Source organism: Tiliqua scincoides, chromosome 3, assembly GCF_035046505.1.
Source record: "Tiliqua scincoides isolate rTilSci1 chromosome 3, rTilSci1.hap2, whole genome shotgun sequence".
NCBI lineage: Eukaryota > Metazoa > Chordata > Lepidosauria > Squamata > Scincidae > Tiliqua > Tiliqua scincoides.
Genome location: NC_089823.1, coordinates 179,967,296 through 179,980,739, shown reverse-complemented (window position 1 = coordinate 179,980,739; position 13,444 = coordinate 179,967,296). Strand labels below are relative to the sequence as shown.

The 13,444-nt window shown below is 38.9% G+C and overlaps 1 protein-coding gene across 2 annotated transcripts in view; it reads left to right on the top strand.

The window, feature by feature from the left end:
• The window catches only part of ATRNL1 (attractin like 1), a 702,039-nt gene that overhangs the window by 110,695 nt on the left and 577,900 nt on the right, over positions 1–13,444 (top strand). For both annotated transcript variants that reach the window (XR_010794071.1, XM_066619507.1), the window contains exons 9-10: positions 8,238–8,421; positions 10,827–10,981. Coding sequence is in view for 1 of the 2 variants with exons in the window: in XM_066619507.1 (XP_066475604.1) it covers positions 8,238–8,421; positions 10,827–10,981 (339 nt within the window). In the remaining variant the exon portion in view is untranslated. The remainder of the gene's footprint in view (positions 1–8,237; positions 8,422–10,826; positions 10,982–13,444) is intronic.

The following is a 13,444-nucleotide window of genomic DNA, read 5'->3' as shown; positions in this document are numbered from 1 at the left end:
AAATGAGATGTGTAAGTCGTGATAACTTAGTATGACATTGCATTGTTCATTAATAATTAACAGTGTGAACATTTCTATTCATTATTCTATTTCTTAATATTTCTAAGTATTAAGTACTTCAAGTAGTAAGTGCTGGGAGGAATTCCAGGCTCCTGTGTATGTAAGATATATGGTTGGCTAGATTAAAGAGAAACCTTCTGCTTTACTTAACAATTGAAATGAAATGTTCAGTGTTCTTTGAATAGTTTATTACTGATGCTGCAGCTGAAGTGCAGGATTGGCTTTCTATTTTATGACTTCCTTAAAAATGTAAAAAAAAAATTAGTAGAGAATTTGTAAAACAGACTCTACTCCAGAGCACATTTTAATAAGCTGCAGTTCATGATTTAAGCTTTGTGTAATGGCAAAAGTATATTTTGCACAGTTAGCAGTTGTTATGGTTCAGAATTAATTGCAACTTTATATATGTTTCTTCACAATGATAATAGATTGTCTGCATCAAATATTAATGAGAAATTTATAATAGCATTTTTTGCTCTTACAAGAGCCATAGCTGGGAATTCTTTTATTGCAATGCCATTGGGCATTTATGTAAGCATGGATTTATTTGACAAAACCTTAGTTTGCAGGATCTGGCCTATGCTATGTAGTTTATTTTCTGAAGTCGATAATCCTCATCTTTCATTTCACCTCTGCACCTTCCTTGCACTAGAGTTAAATACATTTTGGAGTAAACTTTTCTGATTTCCTGGCAGCATTTATCTAGTCCTACAGCTGTAGGATCATTTTTTAAAACTATAAAATTCCAGATGGTAACCCTTATGAGTGGGGATCTGGAGAATATGAATAGTGATATTCTGTAACTGTACAGCACAGTTTGATTCTGTTTTAGAAAAAGAAATTCCTTCAAGAAATGCATTCAAAATTTCTATCTAATCTTTTTGATCTCTGTTGTCAGTATTCCAATATGCATATGCAAATGCAATATGAGACATATTTGAAGGAGCAATCCTTTGCCTCATTCCAGAATGTCCAACAATGTATTATTTACTTTTCCTGTATGAGTAAATGATTAACTTGTATGAAAAAGGTAAATCTGTGAATATAATAATAATAATAACAGGTATTTATATACCGCCTTTCTTGGTCTTTATTCAAGACTTTATTCAAGGTGGTTTACATAGGCAGGCTTTATTTAAATCCCTTATTAAATAGGAATTTTTACAATTGAAAGAAGGTTCTTTCTTTCAAGAACCACTACATTCAGGTGTTTCATTCTGATCTGGCTTCACATTCTGGCCTCCATCCTCCCACGCTCAGAGCAGATGGAATAGCTCGGCTTCAGCTTGTCAGCTGCTTCAAGGTCGCACGGTGCCGGTGGCCTCGAACTGGTGACCTTGAGGATGTTATCTTCAGGCAGACGGAGGCTCTACCCTCTAGACCAGACCTCCTGCCCGACCAGACCTCCTGCCAGACCAGACCAGACCAGATATGGGAATCTGCCCTCTATTCTTGCCACTGAATGATCTACACCAGGGATCTCCATACCCTGGCCCAAGGGTCAGATGCGGTGCACGGCCAGCCTCTGATCTCCTGAGAGCCTTTGGCCCAGTTGACCAGACACAACCAGAGTTGTGCTTGTGGGGTGGGCGAATGGGAGTCCATTTAGCCGCCTTGGGTGCCCTTCAGGGAGAAAGGCGGAATACAAATTCAATAGATAAATAAATGTGTGCTTTATTTCTTGGTGCTTGGTGAAATCCTTGACATTTGAACCCATTCATTTATTCACACATTAAATTCCATCTCTAATGTATTTATTTAAATTTTATATTTAATTTTTTTTCCGACCCTTGACACTGTGCCAGATATTTGATACAGCCCTTCAGCCGAAAAGTTTAGAGATCCCTGGTCTACACTGATAGAAATAAAATAGCAGACTACAGACACTCTGCCATAAAGTGCACTAAGTGATCTAGGGCCAGTCAGTCTCTTTTAGGCTAACATTTGTCACAGGTGGTAATAAGGATAAAAAGGGAAGGACCATGTATTTGCCCAGATGTCCTTGGAGGAAGGTAGGAATTAAAATGTAAACTAAACTCCACAGGTGCAAAATGCAGAGATTCACTAAACATGCACTTCTAGCTCTTGCGGTATACAGGTTCCCTTCCCAAACACACTCAGATGTAATAACATGAACTTTGCTTGCATATAATTAAATTGGGGAATATTTTTCGCCTCAGTCTTGCTAGATGGTGTGATCCTCAAGTGATGACCATGCACTTATGAATCAGTTATTTACAACCTGGACTTTTTTTTTTTTTTTGCACCAAATTCCCAAGCTTAGAATGTCTCATTTTATTTGGTGCTTATTTTTGTTATCTGAATCTGAATTTCTTGATTGTGAGCTTGAATTTGATTCCAAATGTAATTTATATTGCTCTTGGCCTTCTGTTCATTGCTGTATCGGCATGTAAACTTTGATACGTCCTCTGTTCCAAACTGTTGCCTGAGATGTTTGGAGTGTCTACAGCTTCACATCCATTTGTTGCTAATTCTTATCAGTTATTCACTAGGTAAAATAAATACACTCACCTGTGACATTTGTGTAATTTGATGCAAATAATATGGACTGCACATATCTCTTGGGACTAACAGTTACACACTGGTAATCATTTCATTTCATTTTTTAAAAACTGTAAATAGACAGACTTCAACAGGACTTTCCAAAAAGAGTATGATTATAGTAGAAATATCACCTTAAATTGTTCTTTTCCGCCTGCAGTGTCAACCTTTGGGGAGGTGTAGTTGGGAAGAAGGCAGCCGGAATAAACTTCTAAGTCTAATTTTGATTACATTTCCCAGAGCATTTTGGCTAAATCTCAGTGGGAGGGCAGAGGAAGTACATATTACTCTCTCACAAGAAGAAAAGGCAGGCTCTGCTTAGAGCCAAAAATGCTATTAGTTAGTTTTTTTAAATCCAAAGAAGCTCCACTTGGCTCCAAGAGCAGACGCCAGTCTGCTACTAATCCAAACAAGCAAGCCCAGAAGCAACTTTATTCAGAAATGTTCTAAGAGTCTAACACACTGTCTAAAGCAAAACAATATTATATTCTCCTTGAGACTCACAATGAGATTCCTAGAAAGTTTTATGAGGTATTGCTAACCTAAAGCAAAATAAATTTCCCTGTGGACCAGCCCAGAAAAGCTTTATGGTTCAAGTTAGTAAAACCGTCCATACAATTTTCCTCCTGAAATTTATAGATTCCTCCTCCCCCTCCTGCAGCTGTAATTCTCACAACAGCAGAGAAGGGCAAAAGGAAGCTACCGTATTTATCGGCGTATAACACGCACTTTTTCCCCCTGAAAATAGGGGGCAAATGATGTATGCGTGTTATACGGCGATGTCTCTTTAAGGGATCCCGTTCCCAATAGTGCCTAGGGGCGGCACAGCGTCGTGACGTGATGTCAGCGCTGCGCCCGCCGCATATTATCACAGCCGCTGGCAGCTGATGAATATGGTAAGTGGAGACCCTTTCTTTGGGGAGGGGAGGGGGAGGGATTGAGGTGAGGTGGCATAAGTAATGCTTTGGATGGTGAAGAAGATGAGCTGATTTATGAAGATAGTAGCAGTGAAAGCAGCAGTGTTCATTGCGATTTTGAAGATAGCAGTGAAGATGAAGAGTTTCTTGGTTTCCCAGATAGTGATTTCTGAGTAAACTTTTGTAAAAACAAAATATCCAAGTTTCTTTTGTTAAAACAGTTGCTTTTACTGTCCTTTTACATTATTTACCTTATATGTGGTAATAATATTAATAAAAAAAAGTTCTGAGCTACCCTTATTTTTTTCCTGAAATTTCCCTCTTAAAATGAAGATGCGTGTTATACGCCTGTGCGTGTTATACGCCGATAAATACGGTACGTACTTTGCTCTGCTGTCAGACCCAGGGGTGATCATAACAACTCAGGAACATAAACTTAATTGGAGACATTCACATAATAGAAATCCATCTGAAAAGTATATCAACTTCTGTTCCATATTTTGTTTTGAAACAGAGATGTATCTTTTTGTTTGAATCTTACGGTTTCTTGTTATCTGGTGTGCTCCCTGGGGCATTTGATGGGCCGCTGTGAAATACAGGAAGTTGGACTAGATGGGCCTATGGCCTGATCCAGTGGGGCTGTTCTTATGTTCTTAAGCAGCTTAGTAGTTCTATACTATAGTATCCACATAAGTAGAGATTGTGACACAAAATGAAGATGTCCCTTGTTTACAAGGGGCATATGAGTTTGTTTACATAAACTCTGAGCTAAGGAGACACGTCAAACACATTCACTTCATATAATCATACAATTATATGTATCCCCTGGCACTTCATAATCTGTTTGAGGGATCTTGCTGCATTTTCATTCCCCATGGTGAAATAAAACCATGCATATCCAGAGCAAAACATTATCTGTGGTGATGTTGCAGCTTGAGCATCATCTTCAAATGCTCCTTACTGACTGCAAATTGTGCCTGTAATGGCCTTCCTTGCATTCCTGTTGCCCTGCCCATCATGGGCATCATGACTCTGCATTTGTCAAAGGTAATGTCTAGTTTTGCCCACAGAGGAAGATGGTTCATTGCACATACAGGCATGCACCGCTTAACAACCATTCGCTTAACAACAGATTGCGTATATGTCAGTGGTCAAAGGACAATATAGATGCTCTTGATGAGGCATCTCCCTTAGCTTGCAGCAGAGTATCTGTTCATGCAGCAGAGAGGCTCTTACTGCAAAGAGGCAATCTATCTCCAGTAGCCTGTGCAACCAGCTAGTGTCTGGCAGGGAGTGTCTGTTTACACAACAAAGGCAATAGATTGGAATGAATGTTCACTTAATGACCTAATCACATAACAAAGGGGATGAGAAAATATATCCCTGTTGTTAAGTGGCGCACACCTGTACTTCAGTGTGACACTAACTTAAAAGTGAATTTTAGTTGCACCTAACTGACTAATGGAACATAGCTGCCAGAACAATAACAAAAACATCTGTTCAAATTTCTCTTTTCTAAAGTGGATGCAAGGCAGTTTTGCACTATTAATATATATGTAATGCCAAAGTTTACAAACCTCATTGATGCAGATTGGCTAACGTTATTGCTGTGATATCCTTCTCTTATCCACTCCAGCAATTATATTTGTTTGGTTCCTTGGTTAAATGTCCATCCTCAGATTCTATGAATATGGTGTTGATGCCTTATTGGCTCTGACCATTACATTGTAACCCAAGTCAATCACCAGTAAGCATTCTGGTGGAGTTAAATTATGTTCTGTTTACCTCAAGTTTAGAAGTATGAAATGTCCCTGTAATAGTAACACTGAAAATGAGCCAATTATAGTTACAGTTTTGTTTTAAAGAATGAGAGCAGTTAATCACTCTTTAAACTAGATTAGTCTTCTGGAAATGACAGTGGCAATGCTGGATATGAAATGCCTGATGCTGTTTGACAGGGATGATTAGGAATGGGGCAGTGCATGACCTTTTCTTCCTGCTTGACAGACATAATTATTTTAATAGTAGTGCTTTAGAGACAAAGTGTAGCAGTTTTATAGAACTTCTAGAAAACTGTCAAAACCTTTGACAAGAAGTATAAGTTAAATTTTTAGGATTCAAATTTTAGGATACTGGCCTGGACTTCTGTAAAACAATGTGAATTTTTCTTTCTTTCTTTCTTTCTTTCTTTCTTTCTTTCTTTCTTTCTTTCTTTCTTTCTTTCTTTCTTTCTTTCTTTCTTTCTTTCTTTCTTTCTTTCTTTCTTTCTTTCTTTCTTTCTTTCTTTCTTTCTTTTTCATTTTGAAAACTGGTCTTAGGCTGCAATCTTATCCCTACTTACCTGGGAGTAAGCACTGTTGACTATAATGGAACTTATAGACATGCCGAGGAATAGCCTCTTAATGCATTTCTAAACAGTTTTGTCTGTTACTTGTATCTTATTGTGGCTTGAACAGGAGATTTGAGTCTAGGCTGTGCTGAGTTGGTCCTCAGTCTACTTGGAAAAAATGATGACTTCTTTGAACACGTTTCACCCTCATCTCCCAAAATTATTGAAAGGTCCCCTATTTTCTCAGCCTACAAATGGGAGAGAGAAGCATTCTTTCAGACAAGCACTACATAGTGGACAGGAATCAATAAATGTATTGATGACAGTAAGGAGTTTAACTTTTAAATATGCCCAGGAAGCTGTGGTTCCAGTTATTTCTTCTTGGACCTGTTAGGATCCTGTATTTGTCTTCCTGAAATGCCTGATGGGTGCAATTTTATTCCATACAAGTTATGCAGCAGTAAAATGCTTTTGTGTTTGAGACACCTGCTTGAATCTTGCTTGTTCTGTTGCAATTCAATTCAACGGTAGCATATTAAGTAACCTTTTGTTATGTATACCTACTATTTGAATTTGGGTCTGGGAAATGTTGGCTATATACGCATCGAATCTTACTTTACATTCTGAGCTGAAAAAGAACTTTTGGGAGACATACTCCTCAGTTCCATATAACTGAGTATTGTTGAATTTATATTCTGAGCCAGGTGCAGTAATACCACCAATAACATGGATAATAGGTTCCTAGAAAACTAAGCACTGTGCAAAAGGGCGCTATAGGAGATGTCATTGGTGTTAACTTGGAAAACTGGTGCAAATTTGCTAGAATACATTGCTTGCATTGGCTGCAGTAGTTGTTGATCAATCCAGGATGAAGAGCACTGAAATAAAACAGTGCTAAAGGAAACTATTACCAGATATATTACTGTAATTACAATCTTGGATTGCTCATATAAACTGCATTATAATATGATTCTTACTGTAGCAACTGTTTTGTGATGAGTAGGGCTCAAAGTGATTGTGATTATTGAGCTCCTCCTTGCTCCCTTGCTCATCTATTTCCCTTAAGAAAGCCTTCGAGCAGCTATTTTCAACTTTTTTCATCTCATAGCACACTGACAAGGTGCTACAGCTGACAAGGCACACTGCAATGCCTATGGGGGCTCACATCCCCCAATGTCCCTAATAATTAAAAAAACAAAACTCTCCCCCCAAAGTCCTATGGCATACCTGCAAGCTGTCTGCAGCACACCAGTGTGCCACAGCACACTGGTTAAAAATCGCTGCCTTAGGGTAAGGCTCAGTAGAAAAGAAACATCCTTGAGACACGTTGTAAGCATTGCCAAATGACAGCATGGCCATGCAGACAAGTTGCTTTGAGGATTTTGCTGTTCTGTTCCTCTGGGTTCAGCCAATAATCTTAACCAGCCCACCTGCTGGGATTGACCTGCACCTGGTCATCCAGGCCCACCTGTTGAGGAAAAATGAGTAGATATGGATGCCCAGATGATTGTAAACTATCCAATGTTTAGGTTAATGACCTAAACTTTTTAAGATGAAGTCGAAGGATGTTTGGTTGGGTGTGTTCTGGCTTGCTCACTCAGAATACTGTATGTGGCCAAGCTGTCGCACATCTCTTAGGATGTGTAATGGACTCTTCAAGTTGATCCAGTTGGTACAGTTAGGAAGCTGTGGAATTGATTATGTTTTAGAGAATTATCTTTGCTATTAAGTTTGACTGGTTGTGTTTTTGCTGAGATCTGCACCGAGGTACTGCTTGTACCCAAGCCTGCTTGTTTTGTTCTCTCTTCCTTGCATTATTCAGTGTGTGTGTGTGTATCTTTTTAATGTACTCTCTTTAGGTTTTAAGTCTTAGAGAGACAAAGCACTGGTTGAGTTCAACCAACTACATGATGACATCTGCTCTAAGATAGGATTCTCTGAACACCAGCTATTTCTAACACAAAGGATTGGATTGCTACAGAAGAGCAAAGCACCTGTGACTTCTACTGAAGTTTTGAAGATGCTTCATCCATATCAAACTTCAAGTTCTTAGTAAAGTCATACTGGGGAGGACTGATGCAGCTTTAATGGCTAAAGAAGCACGTTGGTTTTGATGTTCGCTTTCCATTTATTCTGCATTAATAGTAAGAATGTTTGTGGGCGTGCAGGCACTTGGAGACAATTTAGTTTATATAAAGTGAAATACTGTATAAGTTTTCAGTTTTAAGGACATTGACAACACATTTTTAAATAGTTTAAAGAGTTACTAGTTTGAAGAATGGACTGTTCCTATGATATATGAAATATTAAGAGTTTGATTTCTTTCAGTTTTTCTTTTACTATATCTTCTTTTTTCTCCTTTTTTAAAGGATCAAATTCTTGGATTGTGCCAGAAACTAAAGGAGCAATTGTACAAGGTGGATATGGTCATACCAGTGTCTATGATGACACAACAAAGTCCATTTATGTTCATGGTGGATACAAAGCATTGCCTGGTAATAAGTATGGATTGGTTGATGATCTTTACAGATATGAAGTTAATACTAGGACATGGTAAGAAAACCTTAGTGTTTAATCCTTCCCTCGAAGGTAAATATGAAATAGTTTGAGCTTATTGATATATTTTCATTTCAGTATTTGCATTCCAACAGATCAATTTTGCAGTAAGGCCCCAACATCTCATGAAGTATAAAATGTAATAATTTCTTTTTCTTGGCTGCACTGTATGCATGGTATACTTAAGCCATTGCTTTGATGGCAAATGATGAGACTGTAGATTGCCCACCAGGGATTCCAGAGAGTACCATACCCTCTAGTTCTGACATTAGGATTTAATCTTGTCCACATGTTGAGACAGTCACAGCCACTGTTGCTTCTGTGCTGGACCTTGAGGAGAACTGCTAGATGGAGTATAAACACCCCAGCAAATATTCATGTGTAGAGAAGGAATGGAGATATTTTTGACAGATGTAATAAAGAAGCTTGGACATATGTGCTTTTAAGAGGTCAGTGATGTGATCTGAATATTCTGCTTTTCTCGAATAGCAACATCTGCAGCAATGGCAGAATGGTTCTTAATTGAAATTTTTGAAAAAAAATTGATATATTTGGGGTGGCGTAATTGATCTTTAAAGAAATATAAGTTCCTTCCAATTGAAAATGCATTAATTTCCTCCTTTATATACATATATCACTAACGTCTCTAATCCTTATGGTTTACTATTGGGCCCACTTGTTGGAAATGTTAGAAAAATGCGTGTTTGATTTGCCTGCAGAAACTTTATTTTAAATGTCACTGGCTTATGGAAAAATTGACAGCATTAACTGATACTTTCTCCCCCCCTTTTGTCCCTTTATTTTGATTGTGGAAATAATAGCTTCTCATAACAGAGTACCGTAAGTTATTTCTGTTGGCATTATAAAAAGTAATATGATACTGGGAGAAAAAAAAAAACTACTTTTGCCTGAGGAAGCATGTGGTATTACAGCACAAAACATTAATGATTCTTGTAGCTTAATCATGCTAATTTTGCATGAACTTGTTCAATTTCAACCTGCAAAGTTTACAAGGAATCAATATTAAGTCCAGAAAGTAGATATTTTGGAGGGCTGGGTGGGTGAGTGGGGATTCTAACATTCATGTAGTATAACAGAAGTATAGGTAAGTAAAGGAGCGTGTAAGATGAGAGAATACACTGGAGGCTATGGGGGAGAGGCTGGTACATGTGATAGGCTCAAGCTTTCTGGGGATAATGGAACGTTTCAGGGACAATGTTTGCATATTATCTCTAAAACCATTAGGAGTAGAAGCTTGTTCTTTACCTCTAAATGGCTTAGCCACTTGGAAGAACACACGTACAAATTGAGCAGCTGTAGTTATCGGCCACAGACAGGAAACATTTATTGCAGCATTAAAGCAGCATTCCTTTGTTATACCACTCTGGAAAAAAATATCAGTAGATATTTAAGAAGGCAATTACACTCAGTGAGTGAGTCTATAGATTAAACATAACCAGCGCTGCACAATTTTTAGCTAGCCTTGGTTGCTTCACCACAATTGTGGCTCTTTTCTGAGCTAGAGAGGAATTTTGTGGATGGACTGAGGCATTCAGGGTGTGCTGACCGAGTGCAGCCAACGACCTGCTCCCTGTAAGGAACTCCTGTTCTAGATGAAAACTGGTTTGGTTTTTTCAAACACACTCAATTGATGTGTCTATAAATTATAGACCAGAGGGCTATAGCAACTGGGGCGTCTTAACGACCCTGCCAGAGAAGCCACGTTGCTGCCCTCGTAAGGGATGGCGCAATGGTGACAGTGGCAATGCAATTGCCATGCTCATGCTGCTGTCAGGGACAACAGAGTTTCTTTATTTACCCTGGCAGTGCTGGCCCTCCAAAGGGTGCAGGGAGCCTGCAGACCCCTCTGTGGGTCTCCCCAAGCCTCTGAACAGTTAAAAAAAGCAATTGTGACCCACTTCTGGTTTTGATTGCGAAACCAGAAGTGGGTCATGACCACTTTTTTAAGTTGTTCAGTCTTGGGGAGTCCTGCAGCAGAGTCCATGGGCTCACTGCACCCTCCACAGAGCCAGCACTGCCAGGTGTAAGTTTTTTGTTTTTTTTAAAAACCTTTTTGTCCCCCGCAATGGCACAATTGTGGTGATTGCATTGCCGCTGTTGCCCCTCCATCACAAGCACTTACAGTGCTGCTGTAGACTGCTATAGAACCGCTGCTGTAGATTACAGGCCAAACTGAAGAATGAAAGGAAAATAGACAGGTTTGAGAAAAGCATGGATAAAGCCCTGTCAGAGCTCTTCTAAGGATGATGACATTTCCCACAATGAAACTGTTGAAATGTTTTTCTGAGTGTGACCTTTCTTACTTCCTGTTATTATTGAAAGATTCTTAAATAATGCCTGTGTCTCTTTCTATTCATATATACACTTCTGATTTTTAACAGGACAATTTTGAAAGAAAGTGGTTTTGCAAGATATCTCCATTCAGCTGTCCTCATCAGTGGAGCTATTCTGATATTTGGTGGAAACACCCACAATGATACGTCTCTAAGTAATGGCGCAAAGTGTTTTTCTGCTGATTTCCTTGCCTATGACATTGGTAGGTACTAGATTAATTTTGTTTGAAGTTAAAATGCTTTTATGCATTAAAGTACATCTAAACGGCTTATATAGTACCATTAGCCCTTGGTATCTGCAAGGGATCCGTTCCTGGACCACCATTATCCATGGATTATGAATTCCATGGGGAGGGCCTCAAGGACCTCCCGGATGTGACTGTAAGTGTCTTCTGGTCACATCGGGGAGGTGTTCTGAGACTCGGGAAGGCTGAGTGGTTGCCGAACCAGCAGATAAGGACGCTCAACTGAATACTCTAAAAAGGTGTCCTACTATGTTAAGATGAAATGTCAAGCTTCTTTTGTGTGCAGTATAGACCATCCGTACTATCCCAAGCAGTGTTCCTGCTGTTGGAAGTGCTCTCTGTGAACAGAAACTTTTTCCTTGAACATGTTCTGCTCACTGAAGGGGTACTTTCCTTTGTTCAAGGAGTTCCTTGTATCCCCCAATGAACACACGGGACAAATCATTTGGTGTATAAATTGGGCCACATTTTTTGAGTAAAATCCATTGGAATTGTAGAAAAACCCTACAGTAGTGGTTCTCTCACATTTAGCACCAGGACCCACTTTTTAGAATGAGAATCTACCAGGACCCACCGAAAGTGATGTCATGACCGGAATCCTACCCACAATCCTACCCACATTTACCCAGGAGTAAGTTCCATTTACTGTCATTGTTAAAAGAATATGCATAGTAGCTTGTTAAAAGTACAGGTCTGTAACATTCCCCAAATGCAGTCACATACCATGCATCAAGTCTGATATTAAAAATAAAATATTGAAATGAATGGGGACCCATCTGAAATTAGCTCGCATCCCACCTAGACGGTCCCAACCCACTGTTTGAGAAACACTGCTCTACAGTATATTCTACCTTGAAGCACTCCTCTTTGGTGAAGTCCTCTAACCTGGAAAAGATAGCTAACTACTTGTCTGTTTTTTCCCCTTTGGGCATTCCCATCCTGATGCTAATCTGCAGACCATCTGTTGGCAGTCCAAGCTCCTCAGTGCCACGGTGGAAGGGGTTAATTATGCATTAATACCTTTTAAATTAGTTTCAAAGCTGTATTGAAGCACTGCCGCAGGGAAATAGTCTTCTGCTCCATAATCACCACCTGGAAGATGGTTCCAGTCCTTCATTTCTAGAGTTACACAGAAACATCTTCCCTCTATCATGTGGCATGTGGTTGGCATCTAGGTTTATTTCTAGCAACAATAAAAGCTACTTTTCATACCAAAAGGTGGGAATAATGCCTAGATTCAGCCTTAAAGGGGTGAGAAATTTTGAGGACTTGAATAGACATGTGCATAGTTTTTTTTTCTTTCCTGAAAACTAGCCAAGTAACTACTGTCATAAAGGTTTGGGTATGGTAGATTTATTTCATTTGTTGCAGCTTATGAGTTGCTTATGAAATTTTATTAGAGTGAGCTGCAGAGTTATGGTAGTGTGTGACAGGGAGAAGGCAGTTTCTTATATTGCTGATGCTGTAAAGGTCTACCAGTTATGTTTGTTGGTGATAGTTTTCAATTGGTTTCTGAAGTAGAGAGAACACAAATGTACAACAGAGTTACAGGTATTGCTGTTTCCTTCTCCTTATGAATAACTGAGCCAGTGTTTTTCAAACTGGGTTGGGACCAACTAGGTGGGTCGCGAGCCAATTTCAGGTGGGTCCCCATTCATTTCAATATTTTATTTTTATTATATTAGTCCAGCTGCTACCATGGTATGTGACTGCATGTGGGGAGATGTTACAGCTCTGTACTTTGAACAGGCTACTATGTAGGTATATGATTTTATCAATGATAGTAAATGGACATAATCCTGGGTAGGATTGCAGCCTAGGACTGTAAAAAACTTTCCTGCTTGATGACATCACTTCCAGTCATGGCATCACTTCCAGTGGGTCCTGACAGATTTTCATTCTAAAAAATGGGTCCCGGTGCTAAATGTGTGAGAACCACTGAACTGAGCCAATGCAGGTAAGGTAGACCACACAGATCGTTGCCCAACAGATCCCAATCCTTTGTTTGGTTGTCTGTTCATTCTACAGCATGGGTTGTTAATATTTCAAATATCTTTTAATTTGATTACAACTTTAATGCACAGAATTGTCTATTAATTGGGTATGGAAAAATGTGTTGAATTGCTTAAAGGCTGTAATTTTTATTTGTAGCACTAAATTAAAATGTGTAGGCCCCGTGAGTCATTTCAATTGATTACCTCTAATGGTTATATTTTCTTGTCACATAGCATAGAAATGGTAATCAACTTTGTGTGTTTTGGGACTGTCATAAATATAACTTCGGAAACACTGCATAACTGATCTTTATTTTCTTAAAAATCTACAACATGTTTTATTTCTCAAACTGTAATGCTACATTTTCTGCTTCTAGATAATTTAAAGCACTAACATTTTCTCTAGTTTTTTACCAGTCTCATTTTC